We start from the raw sequence: 24114 nt of genomic DNA on the forward strand, positions 1-24114 counted from the left end.
AGTAAGTTATATGACAGTTTCAAGATGGGGGGAAAAAATTAATGTAAAATGCAAGTCAGTTTACATTAAATACTTACACCACTATATCCAGATATATCAACGAAGTATCGTAAGTAACGCTTATAGCTTGAGGGTTGCTCTTCTTGCTCAGCTTTCTTGGATTTGTACAGCTTGCGCTCTCGAGTGATGATGTTGTGATTTATCTATGACGAAAGAAAAAAATAATAACTCTGATTATATCTGACATCTAGCAACTAAAGAAAATATTCAACTACATACAAACAGTTGTTGCTATTACGATTACTGTGATATAGTAATCACCTATATTTCCATTGTTTCACGTTTGTTTTTCCTATGTTCACATTTTCTGATTTTCAGTAATTTCCGATTTTTTTGTGGCCATGTTTTGCCTCCCTCGTCCCGTGATGCGTTGTTCTCTCGCCTTTTCGCTCATTGGCTGTAGGGGTGGTCACGGTTCTGTGATGTCATTTTCCTGCGTTCCATTTGCTGCACTAAGTGACGGAGAGCATGAATATCTTGTTTTCACGTGACCGCATGGGTTTTCGCTTTGTGGGTTCATGATTTTCGTGGTGAGTCTGTTGCTAGTTTTGAAAAGGGTGAGAAGTGTGTTTCGGGAGCCACAATGGGTGGACGAGAATGTAACGATCTGAAGATTACGGAGGGGATTATCAATTTCTCTCCATCTGCCTTTTCCAAGCTAATTTCGGAAAGATAAATATTTCCATGAGGAGAGGCCATGTCTGACCGAAATGACATGAATGCAGTCCAATAAGTCATGTATTTTTAACTCAGAGAGTACAAAAAAAAAGGCGATGTCCTCCTGAATCATATTTTTTGCCAGGTTTTGCTACAAGTTAAACTTTAAAGTATACATCACTCTCTTTTCCTGCATTTCTTGAGAAAAGGGGCAAATTGGAAATACAGCCAGAGACTTAGGCAGATGCACTCAAAGCACATTAGTATAATATGTACACACTCCCCCCCCCCTTCACATTTAATGGCATAAGATAAAAATTTCAAAATTATTAATGATCTACAGAAGTGAGATCAGCAGGAAGTGGAAATGACTGGCGTTGATATCTCTAGTCGGTTGGCCAGTTATCATCGCTCAGGGTTCAAGACAATCATGGTCTACCTAGAGCCGCTATATAGATAGGCCGACACTTCAGCTTAAGTTTAGCCATTTTGGATCGGATTTTTCATTGTTGCATTGCTAGGGTTACCAAATCAAAGTTTCAGATTTCGCCAAATTCGCCGATATTGTTGCCGTAATTGTTCACAGTGAACAATCACCAAACACGATAACTTGCCAGAAAAGACAACCACTCAAACACCCGCTCCGATCCAAAATGGTTGTTCTTAAGCTGATGTACCGGCTCGTATATATTGGGGCCTTAGGTCTACCTATCAGGTGCACATTTCAAAAGTATATCAATTTGTGACTTTGAAAAAGAGAGATGCCAAAATGGCAAAGTGCCTCTTCATTTAAAATTGATTAAAATAATTATCACAACAACAAGACACTAAATAGAATTTGATTTCTCAAACTAAACAAAATAAGCATGGCAGAAACGTAAATGTTGTTTTTCTCATATTCATGTTTTTTTCGCATAATATGTTCTGTTAAGTTCTGAAATTATAATATCCTTCCTGGATTTTATATGTTTGTTTATTACTTGTGTATAATTAAAAATTCAACACTATTTATTTTTAAAGAACTTCACAAAACATTCCTTGCATTAAATATTTTTTTTTAATGGATACACTACTCCATATCAAAATACCAAAAATTACCTTTCTAAATCTTAGCTTCAAATGGTTATCTATTAGTGACTCGTAGAATGGAAAAGCTTCGTAAATCAACAAATCTTCATCAGCTCTAGCCTGAAAAGTTAATAATTTTCACTCAAACATTAAACACATAAATGGCAAATAGTACTTACAGAAATCTAATTTAAAATATGTGCTCCACTTAATTTGAAAAGGAAAAAGATATGCAAAATAAATAATGCTGAATGAAAAAAAAATTGATATATTCTAAACATAGGAAAATGTCCAGCAATAATAGCATAAGTTAACAAACTAAACTTATCTATAATTTAATAATCCGTGTAATAGATTGTGTTCCGTTTAAAATGACTTATCACAGTGAGTCAACCTGTAACCTAAAAGTTTTAGTGAGAGGCCCAATAAGGTAGTCAGATTAATTCACAAGCAATGATAGAAATTTATTTTTGATAAAATACCTGTTAAGAAAACTTTTTTTTTTTTTTAAATAAAACAAACAGCTGCAGTTTGGTTCAAAAAAGCATTTATTATTATTTTTTTTAAATAAATTAAGCTATCAATGATACACACGTTAATTTTCATGTTGCTATTCATGTGAAAAAGTTGCCCTGTATATAACCCAGCAAACAAAAAAGTGTCAATTCATACAGGTTCGACGGATGGGTGCGCTCAACCATTTTAAATTTTTTTTGAAACTCATATCCCAAAAAGCTGTATTTGAATAATGTTTAACACCACTTTTAATTTCTCCCTAACCTTGACCTTTAATTTTTTTAGAGGTCATCAAAGTCATTTACGTAGTCAAGAATGGGACTTATAGACCTTTGCATTTTGGCCAAAATCTAATTGAATAAAAATCATACCAGTAAATTTTACATTTTGATGTTAAAGTACATAACAGAATAGTTTCACACTCAGAGTTATTAGTAAACTCAATAATTAAAGTAATGGCAGCAGGCCAAAATTCAAGGTCAAATGTAAAATTTTTACTCATTTCAAAGGGTCATAACTTGCCTAGGGGATAAAAACACAAAGTGAAATATGGCAATAACTAATCACTGGAAGAACACTAATGAGAAAATCAAACTGTAATTCTGTGTTTTTTTACCCTTACCTTTTTTACAACCCCTCAAAGATCAGAAAATTGACATTTTCAGACCCCAACTAAAAGAGGATGGAATTAAAAATAAAATTTCTTAGCCAATTGAATATTCCATTCAAGTACTATGCATGTTAAATATATTGTTTTGTGTATTTGGTTCGTAAAAAAGATACATGTCTTTGAAATTGTGTAATTTTGCTAGTTGATTCACAAACTAAAACAGAAATAAAAGTGTGAAAACTTCATTACGCCTTCTTAAATTACTTATATTGTGCTCTACATAATATATTATACTGAGAAAACATATTGTAAGTATAAAAATAATTATTTTAATTTGATAACTTAGAAATATTTGGACATGAATGAGTAGTTCATGCTTGATTGACAGCTCTTTATAGACTATACTGATAAGGTACCCACAAAAATTTTCAATACATACAAACATACTCTCTGTACATTAACTTATGTAACTTGCCTTAAACATATGCGATAGCATTATATTTTCAACATTTAAATTTAAAAAAGTGTTTTTTTATTTATTGTTTGAGTGTAGTTTTGAGGAAATGAACTCACCTTTCACCTAATACTACTATAGTTCTAATGGTGACACAGTATATGGGGTATTGGAATGCTTTACTAATGAACATTCATAATTTGATTCTTTGAACCTGTACCAGAACCAAGATTTGATTGAGGTTCTAAATTTAGTGATCAACACAAGCTATGTAATTCCTTTTTTGACAATAATGGACATTTTCTTTTGATAATCTTTTTGGTTACACACTATTCTTCATACCTATTGCTAGTGGACAATAATTTTAATGTGAGAATATTTAAACAGGGTGTCATAAAGCAGTGATTAGCTCCTGTATTGGGAATTTTATTTGCAGATGCAGAGTCAAACCTTTCTTGCAGCATTTTTTCAGCTAGTTTAATATACTGAGTGCTCACAAGGATACATGCAATGTTTAATAGCAAAAATGCAGAAGTTATACATTTCTGTAGGAGTTAAAATGCGACTTCTAGTAGTTCTTTGCAAGCTGATCTTAGTATCAATTCCTTTTACCGTTCCTCTGATTCTGTCACATTGTCTATTACCATGTGATATTGCATAGGAATACCATTCAGCTCTCAAGTTGACATCCGTTTCATGATTACATAAATTAACGAAGCTCTTTCTACTTTTGTAGTGTATTTCAGTAAAGTATTTCAGTACGGCACATACTGTGTCACCAGCAGAACTATAGTACTACTGTGTGAGTTCATTTTCTCAAAATCACACTCAAACTAGAAATAAAAAACGCACTTTTTTAAACTTAAATTTTGCATATATTATGTTGCTGCATATGTTTAAGGCAAGTTACATAAGTTAATGTACACAGAGTATGTTTGCATGTATTGAAAATTTTTGTGGGTACTTTATCAGTATAATCTATAAATTAACTACTTGAGCTGTCGATCAAGCATGAACTATTCATTCATGTCCAAATATTTCTAAGTTATCAAATTAAAATAACTATTTTTATGCTTACAACATGTTTTTTCAATATAATATATTATGTAGAGCACAATATACGTAATTTAAGAAGGTGTAATGAAGTTTTCACTTTTTATTGCTGTTTAGTTTGTGAATCAACTAGCAAAATTGCACAATTTCAAAGACCTGTAGTTTTTTTACAAACCAAATACACAAAACAATATTTATAACATGCAAAGTACTTGAATGGAATATTTAATTGTCTAAGAAATTTTATTTTTAATTGTATCCCCATTTGGTTTACAGTGGTCTAAAAATGTCATTTTTGTCGATTTTCTGATCTTTGAGGCAGTGTTGCCAGATTGGGGGAAATTTCCCCATTTTGGGGAAATCTGGTGCTTTCTGGGGAAATTTTGGGAAAATGGGTTTTGAGGGGAATTTTTTGGGGAAAAATTTTTTCCTTGGGGAAAACCTGGGGAAAAAATATTTTTTTCGTATTTAAATTCGCGTCTTCTTGACATCTGGTAGTTACATTGTTTGTTTCAAACAGCGTTGGTTTAGCTTTGCTCAACTTTATGGAGTTCACATTTCGCATTATGTGGAATATTATGCTACAGAATTCGCATTAATAATTCTGCGTGAGTGACTAGTTAATACGTGAAACAGGCAAAAATAAGTGTGATGAAGAATGTTCTTAGATAAATATATACAAAAATCATAGTTTAAATGTACATACAGAAGCAGAGTAGTAAATGCGAGTAGAAAAAAAAATATTTGGTTATTTCTTATCTTTCTGTCAGGCGCTTGTATTTATGACTAGTGGCACCCGCACGGCTTTGCCCGTAGTAGAAAATTAAAAGGTCTTTTGGTTCCCCTGTATATTTACAAAAATTGCATGATGAATTTCTCGCCAATTGGTTTGCCCACATTACGGTTCCACATTATGATAACTTGGTAATTTAGTCGTCCATCTTATGATAATTTTGCTCGGGAAAATGTTCGTAAAATTGGAATAAAAAAAGAACAAAATCAAATTTTCGAAAAATCGCTTAAAGGTGCACATCCCCGTGCTACAAACTAATTCTTTGTCAAATTTCATGAAAATCGGTCGAACAGTCCAGGTGCTATGTGCGTCACAGAGATCCTGACAGAGAGAGAGAGATCCTGACAGAGAGAGAGAGATCCGGACAGAGAGACTTTCAGCTTTATTATTAGTAAAAATATAAAAAGATAAAGTTAAAGAAGACCAAAAAAAAAAAGCGAAAATGGGAAGAAAAAAAAAAGTTGGGGAATTTTATAAGAAAATTTGGCTATTTGGGGAAGAAAAAAAAATTTCGAGAGACAAAAATATCAGTGGAAGTCGACTCATTTAACAAAAATATTAGTGGAAAAATATTTTTTGCATTTGGGGAATTTTGATAGAAAACATCGCTTTTTGGGGAAAAGTTGGAAGGGAATTGGGGAAATCTGGATTTGACCATCTGGCAACACTGCTTTGAGGGGCTGTAATTTATAAAGGGTAAACAAACACACAATTACAGTTTGATTTTCTCATTAGTGTGCTTCCAGTGATTAGTTTTCGCCATATTTCAGTATGTGTTTTTATCCCCTAAGCGAGTTATGACCCTTTGAAATGAGTAAAAATTTTACATTTGACCTTGAACTTTGACCTGCTGCCATTACTTTAACTATTGAGTTACAGCCACATAACTTTGTGTGTGAGACTATTATCTTATGTACTTTAACATCAAAACATAAAATTTACTGGCATGATAGTTATTCATTTAGATTTGGGCCAAAATGCAAAGGTCTAAAAGTCCCATTTTCGACTACGAAAATGACTTTTGATGACCTCTAAAAAATCAAAGGTCAAGGTTAGGGAGAAATTAAAAGTGGTTTTGAACATCATTTATATGGAGCTTTTGGGATATGAGTTTCAAAAAAATTAAAAATGGTCAAGTGCACCCATACCTCAAAGCTGTATGGAATGACCCAAAAGTTAGTACCCTATCTGGATGGAAGGTCACCTTCACCTGCAAAAATATCCTTCTTCAATCAATTTTAGCTGAGGTTTCAACAAATTCCAAACAGTATCGCAAATATACACATTTTCTCATTAGATGTAGATTGTAGGTTTGTGTTCCTGTTCATATTTTCTCATTTGGTAAACTTTGGATTTTCATTAAGAATTCCCCTGTAACCCCCCCCCCCCCCCCCCCCTCCATTTAGAAAAAAATCGTTCAGGGAATAACCTGAATCAGCAGGTTATGCAACACAATGACTTGCAGCCATAAGTTTTGAAGAGAAAAAAAAAGGCAAATTGTGACAATATTTTAAAATATCATTATCAATATTTGATTTAATCTCATTGATTTTTTAAAGGTTATTTATATTTGATTTATTTATTTATTTATTCTTCTAGAAGTTTTGATCAAATATATAATTATTTAAATCATACTTTAAAAAAAAAAAGAATTTGTACAAAAATAATATTTTTAAGGGTTTACACAATAAATTATTATGTTTGAATGCACACAACAAGCAATTATGTTAAAGTGTACTTAAAAAAAAACAATTTGTACAAAAAAAATTTTTTTTAAGGGTTTACACAATAAACAATCACGTTTGAATGCACACAACAAGCAATTATGTTTAAGTGTACTGAAATGATTCAACTTAAAGCAATAATGACGCCTTATATATTCATTTTATTTATAATTATTTCACTCCTTTCAGGTAGCTGTTTATCTTACAACATGTCACATAAAGAGCTTTGTAAAATCAGTAACACAATCAAAAATTTTGTTCTAAATAAAACAAAATACTGTAACATGGAGATAAAAATGCAGGAACCTGTATTTAATTTTCAATGCATTACATAACAATACTGCAGCCTAACTAACACTGCCCATCATTTAAATATTTAAGATGTAATCTAACTTTTCCAGGAATATTTGTATGCCAACCTAAAATATAATTCTTAATTCAAAATACTAATACAAGAAAAATAAATGCAAGGAAAATAAATTCAAATTGATATTACTTACAAAGGGCTGGAAACAAAATATACAACATTTTTTGAGTCTCAAAGTAAAGAATTAAAACTGAATTATTCTGAGACATACCAAAAGCATAGGTCTGGAGCATCTTATTCCCAGGCCAACAACTAGTAGCTCGTGAATTACTGGAAGGGCTTCGTGTTGTTTCTCAGAGGTCTTGTCAGAAGTCATCCTGTAAAATAACTTAATAATTTGATTTTGCTTTCTCACATATTAATTACTTTTCTCTTAACTATGAGACCTTTGTTTCTAAGCTTGGTTTTTGAGGTGAAATTTGTTTCCTAAAGTAGTTCTACCAATTTGAATTAAGCAATCAGTTGGAGTCTTTATTATTAAATATTCTGCTTATTTTTTAAATTTCCCCATAGAAATTTTGATCCCTCATTTTTCTTAAAGTTAGAAACAAATTTTCCTCTATGTACCTTAGGGTGGTTCAAAAATACACGTAAAAAAAAGTTTCTCCTAGATAACAGGTCAATATTTTTAGACTTGTGGATAGTAATATACTGGAAGAAATTTAGCTTCCTATTTCAACTGAAAGAGAGTGCTCAACCCCCTCCCCCAAACTTCAAACGTATGATGAGGGGGGTTAAAAATACATTGAACTGAAAAACACAATGCTACATATAATAATATACACTAGTAATACGCATATACATTGAAATAAAGTAATCATTTACGAAAAAATAGCTGGGGAAATTAAATATTTCTAAATCTGTGTCATTTTCTATGCTATGGCTAATGTTAAAATAAGGGGTCATTGAGCACCCTCTGAAAATTTGAGTAAGAAGCTAAAATTTTTAAAACATAATACTATTAGTTAGTCTAAAAAAATGGGGGGTATCCTGGACTCTGGCTGAAAAAAAAGTTTTTTTGAACCACCCAAATGTACCTGTCAGCTCTAATTTACTTACAGTAGAACTTCAATTAACCGAGGTTTCTCTTAACTGTGCCGATAATGAAGTCTATTTTTTGCAGGATCAAGCACACGATTGACAGTTTTTTGTTTTTTTTTTTAAATAAAGGAAGGCGACAGAATTTTTTTAAAAAATATATACATTTAATCAAATAATAAATTTTCAATTTGAAAATAAAAATATTTTCTCTAAATTTCTGTTTTTTTAAATGCATGTTTCAAAATTTTCAAAAAAATCCAATTGACTTTTTTTAATTTACAATAATTCATTTTAGTTTTTTAGCTGTAAAACATTTCTTTTTATATGTTTGTTTTCATCCTTTAAAAATATTCTAATTAAAAATATGTTAAAAATACACTCTATTAATTTGAACTTTTAAGAAGGAAAAGTCATAAAACTATTCATTGACTTTCATATGATTTATCATTGATTTATTCCCTAAAAAAAATTTGAACCCCTTAAAAGCATTAGTAGCAATGAAAGCCGATATCGTTAACACATGAGAACTTTTTTCACTCGAAAAGTCTTTCTCGACTGAACCATTTTGTTTCATGCCTCCAGTATAGATGTAATTTCTTTTCTTACATGTATAATTTCTTTGCTTCAATAGTACAGTCATATTAGATAATTGTTTAGTAGAACTCAGATTAAACAAATTTGAAATCAGCAAACGTTGAAAACTCTTTATGTAACTTAACTTCGCAACCCCCTTATGCACTTCTTGAAACTCATACATAATTGCACAATGCTTACCCAGGTAAAGTTGATGTTGCTTGGCCGCTGTCAACCAGATACTTTTGCCCCATGGAGAAATTTTTAACCAAGTACACCAACTTATAGTTTGGTAAGCTGTAAATCTATAAAATACTTTAATTAAATACTTAATTTCTAAAAATGAAAAAAAAAATAAATACTTAACTGAGGGAATAAAATTAAAAAGATTAAACCAATAAAATGCTTAAGAAGAATATTTATTTATAATTAAAAAAAAGAAAGAAAGATACAGTCGCCCCTCTCTACTTTGCGCTTCGACTTTCGCGGTTTCACTACATCGCGGTTTTTTCTGCTTTTTTTTTTCAATTATAGCAATGAGCCTTTTATATGTTCTCGTGTAAACTTTTTCTTACAAGAGAATTACAAATTATGTCTTTTAAATAAAGTAAGCTCTTCTTAGGGACTGTAGTTGTACTAGTTGAGGGAGTGGAGGTTTAAAATCGCCAAAGAAAGTTTATCTCAATTTAACCTTAAACGCTAACTGCAAAGTATAAATCACTGTATTATTATTAGGGGATAAATACATCTCTAATGGTGTTCAACAACGTGCTACTAGCTTTTTAAGCTGTATGCGTAATACCTTTGATGAGGATAAATGTAGAGGAAGAAAGGGAGCACACACGGTCACACTAACTGGAAATTAATCCATCATTGAACAAGTTAAAGTTGAGCTATTTTCATAGGTTAGTAGTAGTGTGTAAGAACTGCATGTGTGTGTGTACTTTATTTCCCAATATATAATTAATGTGATATCGATTCCGTCTAATATACCTCATTTTCTCATATTTTGTACAATATATTAAGTAATACAAATATAATGTTGGATAAGGGTGCTGTTTCTAGTCTAGGGGGATCTAACTATGTTAAAAACCTATTTAAATTGTCCTCAGTAAGTTTTATGCCCTCTAATTAGGAAAATATTCGGTTTATAAATACAGAATCCTACTTTGCGGAAATTCAGAAGTCTGAAACAAATTAACCGCGATAAACGAGGGTTAACTGTATTTATAACACATCTGACATAATGAATGAAGAATTTTTTAAAACATTGAAAGCCATCATTATTTATCAGAACAAAATGTTCAATAGAACATCTGTAACATTAATTATACTGTGTTCAAGGAAAAGATAGACTAGATATAACTCAAGAAATATGCCATTTGGCAGTGTCAACCATATGTTTAGCATGCACAATAACAATTCAGCACCTTTTCACTGATCAGAGTACAGTAATTAATTACAAAAAATAACTAACCTCTAAAACACCATTTTCTCTCACAATGAATAACCAAAACGTGGGTTTAATTTCTTTTACATCAATCTTGGCTCTAAAAAAGAATAAAATCTATAAGTCTAACCATACAAGCATACAATACAAACATACATAAACAAGTTAAGAGTTATAGCATTTTTTGAATGCCAATTTGTTCTATAAACATCTCTTGTTTTAGAATTTTAATATCAAGATAATATTTTTTCCACTTTATTTTATTTTTGTTTATTTATTTATTTATTTTTTTTTTTGTTATAAATATACAAACAGAGATCAAGTTTAGAAGAGAAAGTAATCTAAAATATTTCCATCATTAAACAAACAATCATTGAATTTGTTCATTTAAATTATTATTTGTTTGATCCTGTAACATAACTACATTATGTATAATTAAAAGAAAATATAAAAAAAACTTTCAACACAAAATAACATTTTTATGCATTGTATTTACTTCAAATATACTCACCGCCAAAAGTTAAGCACGGAGACGTAAAATGCGAAAAAATTGATAAGTACTGCTTCGATTGACACGAAATTCGACAGGAAAGTAGTAAATATGTTTATGCAATGAGCAAACAAAAAAAAATATATACAGAGATAAAAACAATAGTACATTTTCATAAATTAAAAGATGGCGTCATAATAGGGTCATTTACAAAATATTGTTTATACTTAAACAAGCAACAAAAACTGACTTTAATAGGTTATGTGAGCACCCCTCATCAGCATACAAAGCTTACAGCGTGTAACCATGCATTTTATAGGGTGATCAGCCACCACAGAGTCGAGTAATTGCCGATCCTCCTGTAGAGCTGTTTCCAACTCTGTGAGAGTGGCTGCAGGTGGGAAATGTGTACACAGAGCACGGTCGAGGGCATCCCAAAGATTTTCAATGAGATAAAGATCGGGCGAGTTTGGTGGCCAGTCCATACGCGTTATATTCTCACTCTCCAGGTATTCATCAACAATGACAGTTCTATGGGAACGCTCATTTTTGCCAATTAAAATGAAATCAGATCTCACTGCTGCAGCGCACAATCCAGGGCCAGATTTAGGGGAGGGCAGGCAGGGCTACTGCCCCGGGGCCTCCACAAAAAAAAGGGGCCCCACAATAAAATTTTTACAAAATATCCTAACTTTCACGGGTTGAAAATATCGGATATATGCATATATATATCAAAATATTCGGATATATATATCAAAATATCGGATATTTTCGAAAATACGATGATCTTTTGGAATCCTGATTAGGGGCCTCCACATTTCCAAATCCGGCCCTGGTACAATCTCACAGGGGAGTCTGGGACTTCATTCCGATACCGTATAGCCGTCACAGAACCCCGTCTGTAGATGTGAAGGTTGCTTCGATAACCGAACGAAATCCCTGCCCAGACCATGATACTTCCACCTTGGAATGCTTGATATTCAGTAATGTTTTGGAGTCGATAACAATTACCTTGTTCTCTTCAGACCCTTGCACGCCTGTCATCAGGTTGTAGAGCACATCTTGATTCATCTGTGAACATAACATTGCCTCAATCAGACACAGCCCAATTGACATGATGGCGGCATCACTTTGAGCGTCCCCTCTGGATTGGACGGAGAAAGGAACACAAACTCGTGATACCCGGGAGTACAGCCCAATCATGTGTAGCCTTCAGCGCACAGTGGTGGCAAATATCCTCTTGCCAATGGCCATGGGCCCCACATGCAAAATTTTAAGGGGAGGAAGCTCGGATATTTTCCCCATAGAAACCGATTTTATTGCAGATTAGAGTTATTAAAATTTGATATTTTTAATAGCTTATTCACTATAGGTGGGAGAAGAAATGTCTTTTTCATTTTTGCACAGGAAAAAGTACTAAAAGCAAGGAAGTTCTAATTTTATAGGAGGAAGGGCTGGAGCCCCCACTTGCCCCCTTATATGGGTGCCCTTGCCAATGGCCACTGCAACCATAGATGTCACACATGTAGACGTCATTCTTCAGTTCCACTTGGCTACAACAGCAATATATTGACCTTCCGCGGGCTTTGTAACCCTTGGGCGACTGGTCACAGGTCTTTGGACAAGTGTTTGGCTCGTTAGAAATTGTTTCCATGATCGTGAAATAACTGAGTAATGAATTCCAAAGAAAGGAGCAACATTTTGATTAATTGTCTTGCTTCAGTGAGTCCAACCACCAGTGCGCCATCACTCAGAGTCTTCCATTTTGCTTATGGAAGCCAAATAATCAGGTCTGTCTTGAAAGCAAATCGCATAAAAGTTCTAACCCCCTTTTATTGGTACTTACAAGCAGCTCCTGTGACCCTTCATAATGCTTCCTTCTGAAACAACTGTTTTTTGCATATTTCTCGGCACGAAACTGTTATATATATTGACTGTTCAAAAACTTATTTGCATACTTCTATCAACCTCTGCGGCGAGTTGCAACCTCTCCAATTTGGATTGGCTTCCGAAAATTTACATTTTCATCTCCGTGCTTAACTTTTGGCAATGAGTGTACAATTAAAATATTTTACAGGCACAAAAAAATTAATTTTACTTTTAAATTAAAAAGTAATCAACAAAACAGATTTAAAAGATTTGAAAAGAAAAATGAAAAATTGATTCAATATTTGAGATATTGAAATGAAACAAATGCTGATATTATTTCATTTTTTAAGAAATTAAAAATGCAGCATTGCATGTATAAAAAAAACTTCTTTGAAGTTATTTAAAAGACACAAAGCATGTATTTAAAATTTTACATTTGCTGTACACAAACTACAAGTAAAACTTCACTGCAACACATTAGTTTCATTACAGGTAAGTCTTTGTTTAAAAAATATTTTACAAAACACAAAACCCAATTTTTGCTTTCTTTTCTTCTGCAGGTTTTATTTAGATATTGCCCCAATGAGAAAGTACACAGCATTCATAAAAATACACATTAAAAAATCTTGCAAAGTGTATAATAAAAGGTTGAAGATAAAAACATTTAGTACAAATATTGAAAAGCCTCTCTGTTAATAAATGCTTGATGTTTTGCTCCGGTGTTAAGGGTGAATATGTAAGTATACATACCGAGACTTTTTAGCAGGAGCTTTGACCTCCTCAATAGGTTTTTCAATATGAGGAACTGGTTCTCCATACAGCAATGCATCTTCATCATCCACAGCCCTAAAGAAAATTTCATTCAGTTATAAAATGACATAGTGTTACGGAATCCTAAAACTTAAAATAAACGAGCTGATGTGTGCATCACATGACTTCCTTTCACTCCAATTTAATGTCATTTTCCCTTTATTGGTAATTTTAATGTGATTCAATAGTTTACTCTTTAAATATCACCAACAGTGGCCAAATTGAAATCAGATTTAAAAAAAAAAAAATCGCCAAATTTGTCGCCAAGTTGGCGACAAAACTTGGCGACCAAAAGACTGGCGATATATCGTCAAATGTCCTCCAAATTGTAACACCACTTGAGTTTACATCGAAATTAACAATGATATCCCCCCCCAAAAGGGGGCAAAAGACCCCCTTAGAAACACTCGAATGCAACCAAAAGGGGAGGTGCACAACTAGATCCGACTAGGAGTCTACGTACCAAATTTCAACTTTCTAGGACATACCGTTCTTGAGTTATGCGACATACATATGCACATACGTATGTACAGACGTCACGAGAAAACTCTTTGTAACTAACTCGAGAATCGTCAAAATGGATATTTCGCAAGTCTATACGTTTTAAGGCACTTATCCACGTGTGGTCGAGTCAAAAAAAAAACTCAACATTCATTTGGGGGGATTCAAAATGAAAATTAAGGTCGATTTTTGAGTGAAATTTTTTTTCATAAATACAATACTTCCTTTTTTGTAAAAGGAAGTAAAAAGCCTGCAAATATTTCGACTGCTTAACTGCACAGAATGATATTGCAGCTTTTCTCTTTTGCTCCTATTCTTTACAAGGTAATGACATCAAATTGCATTACTATAAGTTTGGAATTATAATTTTGTAATTAAGTCAGTCAAAGACCAAACATTAAGTTATAATAGGGCAGAAACATACTTTAATTTGATTTTCTATAGAACCTTTTTTCTTTCCCTAACAATGCACTACCTTGTAGCAAGAAGTTTAAGGATTACTAGGTTTTGGCAAATAGTAGAAGAAGAGAGGCAACTCATCCCCAGGATGGGGATTGAGCCCACGTAGACTGGGCCTTCCATAGACTAATAATAAGAGTAGACCGAGCTTTCTCATTCTTGCTGATGAAGAAAATTGGTTCATAGATGTATCATGTGACTAGTGGAAGGGCTTGGCGAAGACTTTGGCAGCATGGTTGCTAGATGGCGGCATTATCTATAGTTTGGCACTCGACATGTATTTTACGACAATGTGTTTTCATTAAAAAAAACTTCCAGGTGCAGAGATTGAACTGTTTTTCTTTTAGTTATGCATTATTTTGACATTAGTAATAGTTTTTGATCAGTTTTCGGTAACTTTTATTTCATTTGGAGCTGTCAGCGTTGGCGTGAACGAAATGGCGTAAACGTTTTGCGTTAACGCAAAAATGTACTAATCGGTATCTTAAATTGAAACTGTAGGTAAAAATCTTACCGTTTGCTGATTCTCCTTTATCGCTTGCATCTTTTATTGCTTAGAGAGTTATTGAAATTGACTAAATAAAATGCACAATACTATCTAAACGAAAAACTCACTATATTAACAAAATATTTACAACTTAGAATAACAAATTTACAAATCGGACTCCATAAAAGATCATTCTTCCGTGTTCCATAAATTCTATTTATTTTATTTCGCGCTGGCGTCGATCGTCTGCTACGATTAACGCCCGCTGTTGCTAGGATATCCACCAGTCACATGGTTTGGTTTATGAGCAGCAAAAGGGTTGCCATAGCTCAGTCTACTCTTATTATTAGTCTATGGGGCCTTCACTACAACATACTTGTTTAATAAATACTCTAACATATGGAAAAATTAATTTTAATAAAGCTGGATTTTTGGTAATTTAATCTTCACAAAAATTTTTTACTCAATTTTACTTTGTCTTTCTCTATTTCCCACTATTTGTGAAATGGCAGTAATGAAACAACTTATCTATAATACCACAATATTAATTACTAGTGGTACCTACACGGCTTTGCCCGTAATAGAAAAATAAAAAGGTATTTTGTCTCGCCTGTATATTTACAAATAATGTATGGCGAATTTTCTCGCCAATTGGCTTGTACCCATGTTACAGTTCCACGTTATGATAATTTTGTATCTCGCCAATTGGCTTGTGCCCATGTTACGGTTCCACGTCATGATAATTTCGTAATTTACTCGTCTGTCTTATGATAATTTTGTTCTTAAAATTGGAATAGAAGAAGAACCACATTGAATTTTCAAAAAATCACTTCAAGGTGCACACCTTCATGCTACAAACTAACTTTGCGCCAAATTTCATGAAAATCGGCCAAACGGTCTAGGCGCTATGCGCATCACAGAGATCCTGACAGACAGAGATCTGGACAGAGAGAGATCCTGACAGACAGAGATCTGGACAGTGAGAGATCCCGACAGACAGAGAGAGATCCGGACAGTGAGAGATCCTGACAGACAGACAGAGATCCGGACAGTGAGAGATCCTGACAGACAGAGAGAGATCCGGACAGTGAGACTTTCAGCTTTGTTATAAGAGTAAAGATAATTTACCAAAGTTACATAATATTAATTAATTTATGCATAGGAAGTAATTTTCAGGTAATTGTATTGCATACAAAAAAGTAACACCATTGATCCACAAGAGAAAAAGTGCTAAAACACGTACTCAGGATTCATTTGTATCAAATCATGAACATTGGCACTTGGAGCAAAATGGCTTGAACCCTGCATAGAATCTTCATTTTCTTGCTTAGGTGTAACAGTAAATACTCCACTGATGTCTTTATAAACACACAATGTAGCTACTTTGGATTTCTAAAAAAGGATTACACAGTACATCAAATAACTGCATTGGAAAAATATTGCAATACAATGACATTATTACACAAATATTTTACAAAACATATATATTACACAAAAATATTGGGAAAATAAGGGCATGATTTATAGATAGCCTCTTACACAAATTTAATGGAAATGGAGTAACAATCTGTAAACATCAGCTAGTGATTTCCCATATTACTAATTACTTTCTAAACAATAGATTATAGTAACATGGCCTGATATCCCAAAAGATTCAAGGAAACTTGAGCTTCCCTTCAGAATTTTCAGGCGGCCCAAAAATGACTTCTAATCTCTGCTTTCAAATGATTACAAACATTAGAACAAACATTAGAATTTGTTCTAAAAAATTTCGGAAAAGTGAGAAAACATTTTCAAATACATGCAGACGAGGACACATATAAAATATAGTAACAAGCAGTTTTTAAACATGGGATTTGGCCCCAACAGTGTTACAATGTACTTTTAGAACATTAAATAGATTTTGTGAAGTAATAAATCTAAAGTAACATCTAACACCACCTCATTTGCAATGAATTACATGTAATGTACAAAATTTATATATGTCGAGGGGGGAGGTGGAGGCTTTAATCTTTGCTGGGCGCTTTTGGAAATACTACTTGTAGCAGTAGTGAGTTGTTTTACTAAATGTAGAATTTTTAGAAAAATTATACTGCAAACAAAATATCTCTCTATGCCCCATTGAAAATCAAATTTAATGATTTATTTCAAATTAACTGACCGAATAGAACAGTTAGGAATAAACAATCATGTAAACATGATTCCTTCTCACATATAAAAAAGTTCTTATACTTTCTGTCCTAAAATTAACAAGTGACCATAAAAGCAGGTTTCCACAAAGCTGAACCGTGAAATTTAGAGTACAGCTAATTAGCAGAAAAAGAACATGCATGCAATAAAGAGAAAACTTCATACTCACAACTTGAGCCAGCTGTGGCCTAGAAACAGCTAATCTGGCACCACCTCCAAAATCATCCACCCTCAACATCAACTGAATGACCAAACCCTCTGCACTCATTATCATGACAAATGGATCTGATACGGAGGCCCAAACAACAGGTGACCCGACATCTAAAGGAATGTGCTGCACTTGGCGGGATCCATGCAATAGTCGAACACCCATCGGAGATACTTGAACTATAAATCGACCGCTTCCGATATTTCCGGCAAAGATGGTGGGAGCGGTACTGAATCCGCTATGATCGAGTTCATTTATTTCTTGTCCAGTTTGGAGAATCTAGCATTAAGTCAAAAGCATAATGTAATGAAGAACAAAAAATAAATAAATAAATAAATAAAGCAGAAAAATTATAAACAATAAGAAAAATCAATGCTCTCTAAAATTGGAATAAAATCATACTTTTAGACATACGATAAAAACCTTTTGGAAATATGATAGAAACTTTTACTTAAAAATTTCAATTTGCTTTTTCTCTCAAAAGCATTTAATGCTGTTCAATAGACTTCAGAAAAAAATTTACAGTATAGAACCTTTTATCCGGGATCTGGAAACCAGAAAACCATACCTTTTACTCATTTTTTTTGCCATTTTTTAAAAAATTTGCATTTTCAGCAATTTTGAAAATGAGAACACTTTTTTGAAATACCTAAAAAGATATGAATTCTTTTGTTATAAATACTATATTACAGGCTTATAATTTGAAAAACTTAGTACAAAAATGAACTTCAAAATTGAATGGTCTTCTTATGCAACATTCAGACTGCTTCCATACAGTGAGTGAGCTTCGTATCTTTCTCCTCAAAACCAGTTTTCGATCGGCGTTGCCATGACAGCAAGCCGTATTGTACGGGGCCCATCAACATGACTAAAACCCATATATCTGACGGCTCTGACGTCCGTAGAGTTGGGAGCCACATTTCATTGGTCTCCACGAGATGAGCTCGCTCTCGCTATTGGGTGAGAGTATCGACATGTGCTTTACGCACGTTTGAATGTATGAATGCTTCCCCCAGCTCGGAAAACGTAAGTGTGTTCACTTTATGTGGTGAATGTGATGTGCGGATGCTGTTTGAATGTTGCTTTATATGAGGTACAAAATTTTAAAAATATTTTCCTGAAATAATCTTAAAATGGACATTTGAAAATCTGTCATTTTCCCTATGAAATTCCGCTTCAGAATTAAAAAAAATAATAAATACTGATGCATTCTACTGCAATTTTTTATTAAATAGCTGTTAATTAAAGCCATTTGAAGCAAAGTGACACCAGAAAACTTGAGAGAATTGCCGAATACCTGATTCATGAGTTTTACGGATAGTACTGTCTGACCATTGATTGCATGGAAAGGGTAATATCCGGTTTACAGGCGGAAATGAACATATCTATTAGTTTATAGGTATGTTGTTTTGTTTCAGATGTGCACTTTTGCATCTCTATTATTTACCCTTAGTTTTGTAAAAATGAAAATTTACTCACAGCAACATTTTTTTAATCTAAAGTTTATTCGATCTATATTCTCACGGCAAAACTTAATTGATTTATTTATTCACAACGAAGTTTTGAGCTTACCATTTTGCTTTTACGTTCCTGAACGAAATGAAAATTTTGTCTTTTCTTTTTGTTGTTTCCATGGTAACTATTTTTGTTTTCCCTTATTTTATTTTTGAGAATGCAATAAATGAATAAGGCACTAGTGACATTATAAAACGCGTGCATCAAATCCCATCGTTATTTTTCCTTCTCCCCTGCTAGATTAATTCAGATGGAATCATTTTTACTTGGTAGATTACCAAATTACATACAATCCGTGGTCAAACAGTAGATATTGTGATAGAGACCGTTAAACAAAAGACAGTAAATAAGGATGCAAGAACTTAAAAAAAAAATTTCTATTAATATTAATTTAATGAAAAAGCAACAATAAACAACTATCATAGTCACAAAAACGAAACTTTTTCAAAACCTGCTATTCACCCTCGTTTCAATCACTAGTATAAAAAATCACACATTTATGTTCATAAACATGTTTCTTACATTTCATTTTCTTTTTTTCCATTATCAAACACTGTAGCCTATTTTCTTTTTTTCTTTGTGCATCTTGAGGATGTTTTAAATTTTTAGACTTTTAAATGCTTTTTTTCATTTAACATTTTTGAAAATTTTCAAATTTTATAAGTTTTTTTTAACTGCTTTCTTCCTATTTTAAGATGCATTGCCATTTATTTAGGTATGAAAGTGCCAGTTAAAAAAGAACAAGCAGAGTAAGAGTTAGTTACATAAATGAGGATGTTATTAAATGCACTAAAAATACTTTTACAGGTATACATAAAATGAATTGAGACAAATTAAAAATTATCCATAATTTAATGCAGTGTTTTTCAACCTTTTTCATGACACGACCCCCCTAGTATCAAAAAATATTTCGCGACCCCCCCCCCCCCCCCGACCTTTTTTATTTTATGTATGTTAAAAATATTTAATCCATACAAAAGTTTTAGGCGTTTGCGTTATTAGGATTCGAATATAAATATATAATTAAGTACGTAAAACAGTACAGGTTCCGAGTGCTACCGACAGATGGCACTGGTAGTCCCCCGCGCGAAAGGTCCACAGGTTTCGAGACGTTTCGTTACGCTTCGAGATGATTCTCGCTAGAATGCGCAGGCCTATAAAAGGGGCGGTCGGCTACGGCAGTTGCAGTTGAGTGCATGAGCGCAAAGCAAGTGAAATCGGAAGCAAGACCGCGATACGTGAAAACGATTCGGAAGTGAAACTACGGTGTTATACGGACTGTGTGTAAGATATCAAACACTTGTTTTACGTATTTATTTGTGTTGTTTGTTTTCATTGAAAATGGATAAATTTCTGAAAAGATCATCAGAACTATCAACGTCTAGCGGGAGTAGTGGAATAAAGAAAAAACGTCTTTATGACGAGAATTATTTGAAATTTGGGTTTACTGTGATTGACAATAAACCGCAGTGCGTAATTTGCTTTGAAATTTTGTCAAGAGAAAGCATGAAGCCATCGAAGTTGGTACGCCACCTAAACACAAAACATCCTAATGAGAAAAATAAACCCGTGGAATTTTTTGAGCGAAAATTAAAAGCTCTTGAACATCAAAAAACTGCTATAGGACAAATGTCCAACCTAAATGAGAAAGCGTTGCTTGCTAGTTATCGAGTAGCTTTTCGTGTGGCTAAAGCAGGAAAACCTCACACTATCGCCGAAAATTTGATTTTACCAGCGGCTTTAGATATAGCAGAGATTATGTTTGGCAAGCAAGAGATCGAAAAGCTCAAAAGTATACCTCTCTCTGACAATACTATTCAACGCCGGATAAGCAATATGGCGACTGATGTTCGTGATCAAGTCATAGAAAAAATAAAGAAAAGTTCTTTTGTGTCCTTGCAATTTGATGAATCAACGGATATTGCGGGTTGTGCGCAGTTTGTAGCTTTTGTGCGTTTTGAATCCAATGAAAAATTAATTGAAGAAATACTATTTTGCAAGACACTTCCCACAAATACTACAGGTCAATGCTTGCATGACATATTCATTGAAGCTACGCAAGATATGAATATCGATTGGGCACAAAAATGCATTGCTATTTGTAGTGACGGAGCAAAAGCCATGACTGGTGCGAAGAGTGGATTTATTGCTAGACTGAAAGAACAGATGCCAAACGCTTGTTGGATGCACTGCTTTCTCCATCGCCAAGCTCTTGCAGCCAAAACCTTGCCACAAGAATACAGTCAAGTTCTACATATTATTATTAGTATTGTAAATTCTATTAAAGGAAAAGCGTTGCAGACTCGATTGTTTCGACTCATTTGTGATGATATGGGGGCTCTCCACCGAAATTTGCTTTACCATACAGAGGTTAGGTGGTTATCGAAAGGCAAAGTACTGACCAGAGTTATGGAACTTCGCGCTGAACTATTAGTATATTTACAGCAAGCCAAGTCACATTACTCTGAATTCATTTCTGACCCGGAATTCCTTTTGAAACTGGCTTTTCTTTCGGACTTATTTGAGCATTTAAATAACTTGAATAAAAGTCTTCAAGGGCGGGATGAAAATGTCATTACAGCAAAAGACAAACTCCATGCCTTTATCAAAAAAATTGAATTCTGGTCATCATCTATAAATCAAAACAACTTTGATTCATTTTCGTCGACACAGTCTTTCATTGAAGAAGTCGGAAGCGAGATAAACATCAATTCATATATATCTGGTATGAAAATGGTGTTAGATAATTTGAAGAAAGAATTATGTCATTACTTCTCAGTGCAAGAGATATCGGATAGCACTGGGCAAAGATGGATCTTAAATCCGTTTTTAAATGCAGCTATAAATGAGGCGAATTTAGCAACTAAGCTCAAAGAGAATCTGCTAGAATTATCTGCCGATGGGATGTTACAATTGGAATTCAAGTCTGAAAATTTGGATACCTTTTGGTTAAAAAGAAAAACAGAATACCCAGAATTAACAAACGAGGCTTTGAAGTGTTTGATTCCATTTGCTACCTCGTACTTGTGCGAGTTGACATTTTCATCAATGGCCCAAATAAAAAGTAAACTAAGGAATCGCTTAAATTTGGAAAACGATTTAATACTTAATGTTGCAAAAACGGATCCACGATGGGAGAAATTGATTGAACAAAATCAAGCGCAACCTTCACATTAAAATGAACGAGTACTCGAAGATTTTATTTTTTGGTAATGTGTGATATGTGTAGTATGTTAATGTGTAATGTGTATAATAACATAACGAGTATCATTTTGTAAACTTTTTTCTTAATATATCTACCTTTTTAAAATTTATTGATTTTTTACTGAGTTCTCGCGACTATTTTCTTAATATATCTACCTTTTTAAAATTTATTGATTTTTTACTGAGTTCTCGCGACCCCCCTACAAAGGCTTCGCGACCCCCTGGGGGGTCGCGACCCACAGGTTGAAAAACACTGATTTAATGTAACAAAAATAAAGGGAAAAATAAATAAATTCTTGAAATTAAAAACAAAGTGATCAGATTAAAGGTAGAAAAGACTAAAATAACTTAAAACTTCCAGAAGAATAGAAATACTTGTAGGATGCAAAAGGATTGGAATCTCAAACTCAGCATGCCACTCTCGGCCATGCACGTGTCCGATATTCGCATGTATTCAAAACAAGTTCCTTATTTGAATTGAAAATGATAAACCTTCTTTCAAACTACAAGAAATCGGTCCAACAGTTATCCCCCCAACCCTCAACATTTTTGGTCACAATTTCTCAAAGGATTTAGATGAATCTAAAAGCCTTTTTAGAACCGGAAGAACCAGAAAGCCTTTTTAAAAAAAGCGGATTTCTGCGAAAACGCAGAAAACTTTCATGCTTATTGCAGTACTTTGGGTTTTATTAACAATCGGAATACAGAGTTTTTGTGTTTTATCTACCCAGAAAACTAGGCGTTTCTGATATGAGGCGTGAGAAGCAAAGGGGATGTAAGTGACAAAATTTAAACTTTGGAGATAACCAGTACAAATAGTAGGGGAATCTCCTCTCCGTTTTGAGGCAAAAGATAATTTTGGTAACCCTGTTGATTTATAGCAACCCTATGTGAGTAGATGTTTCGGTTCTCTTTGCTTAGATTTACACCGAGAAATATCTCTCGCACAGGCACTGGAGCCAAAAATTGAGGAGCCAGTACTAGTAGCCCTGGTAGGTGCTGCTGTACAGCATGATTTATAAAAAAAAAAATTCAATGAAAACGTACCTATGACCTTATCTTTAACGCATTTTACTCAAAACTTGAAAATCTTCACTTATACCCTTTTGCTACTCACTGCCTTATATGCATTTAGTTAATATGCACGTGTCAAATGATATACCTAAATGGAAAGGAAGCCTTTATTTAAGGGACAGCCCCCCCCCCCCCAAAGCCTCCTTTATTGGGAGGTTCCACTGTATAAACAAAATTATTTATATTTAAATAAAAATTCTGAATTAAAACTGAACTCGTACCATGGAACTATCTGTTCGACTAAGAATCAAAAAAGCGTGAGAGTTTTTCAATGGTTGTGTTTTAGTCTTTTCTTCATTAGAATCCTCTTTTTCTTCATCTAACTTAGGCTGAAACTTCTGAAAAAAAAAATTACTTTTATTTTGAGCATGTGTAATGGCAAAAAAAATGCATAAAAAGGATTTTGCTCAAAAAATGTTATGTACTTCAGAATCTACAGCAGTTCCAAACACAGTCCACATATCAATACATCCAGGTAGTTCGAATGTTGTTACAACTTGGGGGCCGGATGGATCTCTGAAATTTAAAACCATTGATGTAACAAAATGCATACAAATATAAATCTGAATGCATCTCAGATTTTATTACAAAAATACTCAATTTTAAATTAATATTTCAATATACTTATGAGCTATTAAAATAATCTTGTTAGATTTGGAAGTGACATTAAACAAATAAATGAGGCAAATTAAATACGAATATATGACAATAATTTCATTGGTAGTAATTATTTTTATAATATTTTTAAAGGATATTTGTAAGGAATTTAATAATTATGTTTATATAACCAGGAGTGCATAGATCCAATCTTCCCATTGTTGGGGGTAAGACAGGTTGGGCGACCTCCCTCGGAAATTTTAGAAATTAAATTCTTAAAAACCCAGTTTTAGTCATGAGAAAAAGCTTGAGAAGGGAGATGGATTTAAAGGAAGAATTAGAAA

General features: G+C 33.3%; 1 protein-coding gene across 1 annotated transcript in view; it reads right to left on the reverse strand.

Annotated features, from left to right (window-relative positions):
* LOC129225124 (cleavage and polyadenylation specificity factor subunit 1-like) overlaps window positions 1-24114 on the reverse strand; it is an 89521-nt gene that overhangs the window by 30024 nt on the left and 35383 nt on the right. The window contains 11 exon segments of the mRNA XM_054859685.1: window positions 78-203; window positions 1816-1905; window positions 7514-7619; window positions 9118-9221; window positions 10394-10466; window positions 13476-13571; window positions 16226-16374; window positions 17342-17659; window positions 23395-23511; window positions 23599-23676; window positions 23678-23689. Of these exon segments, the coding sequence (XP_054715660.1) occupies window positions 78-203; window positions 1816-1905; window positions 7514-7619; window positions 9118-9221; window positions 10394-10466; window positions 13476-13571; window positions 16226-16374; window positions 17342-17659; window positions 23395-23511; window positions 23599-23676; window positions 23678-23689 (1269 nt within the window).

The sequence above is a fragment of the Uloborus diversus genome, chromosome 6 (assembly GCF_026930045.1).
Source record: "Uloborus diversus isolate 005 chromosome 6, Udiv.v.3.1, whole genome shotgun sequence".
Taxonomy (NCBI): Eukaryota; Metazoa; Arthropoda; class Arachnida; order Araneae; family Uloboridae; genus Uloborus; species Uloborus diversus.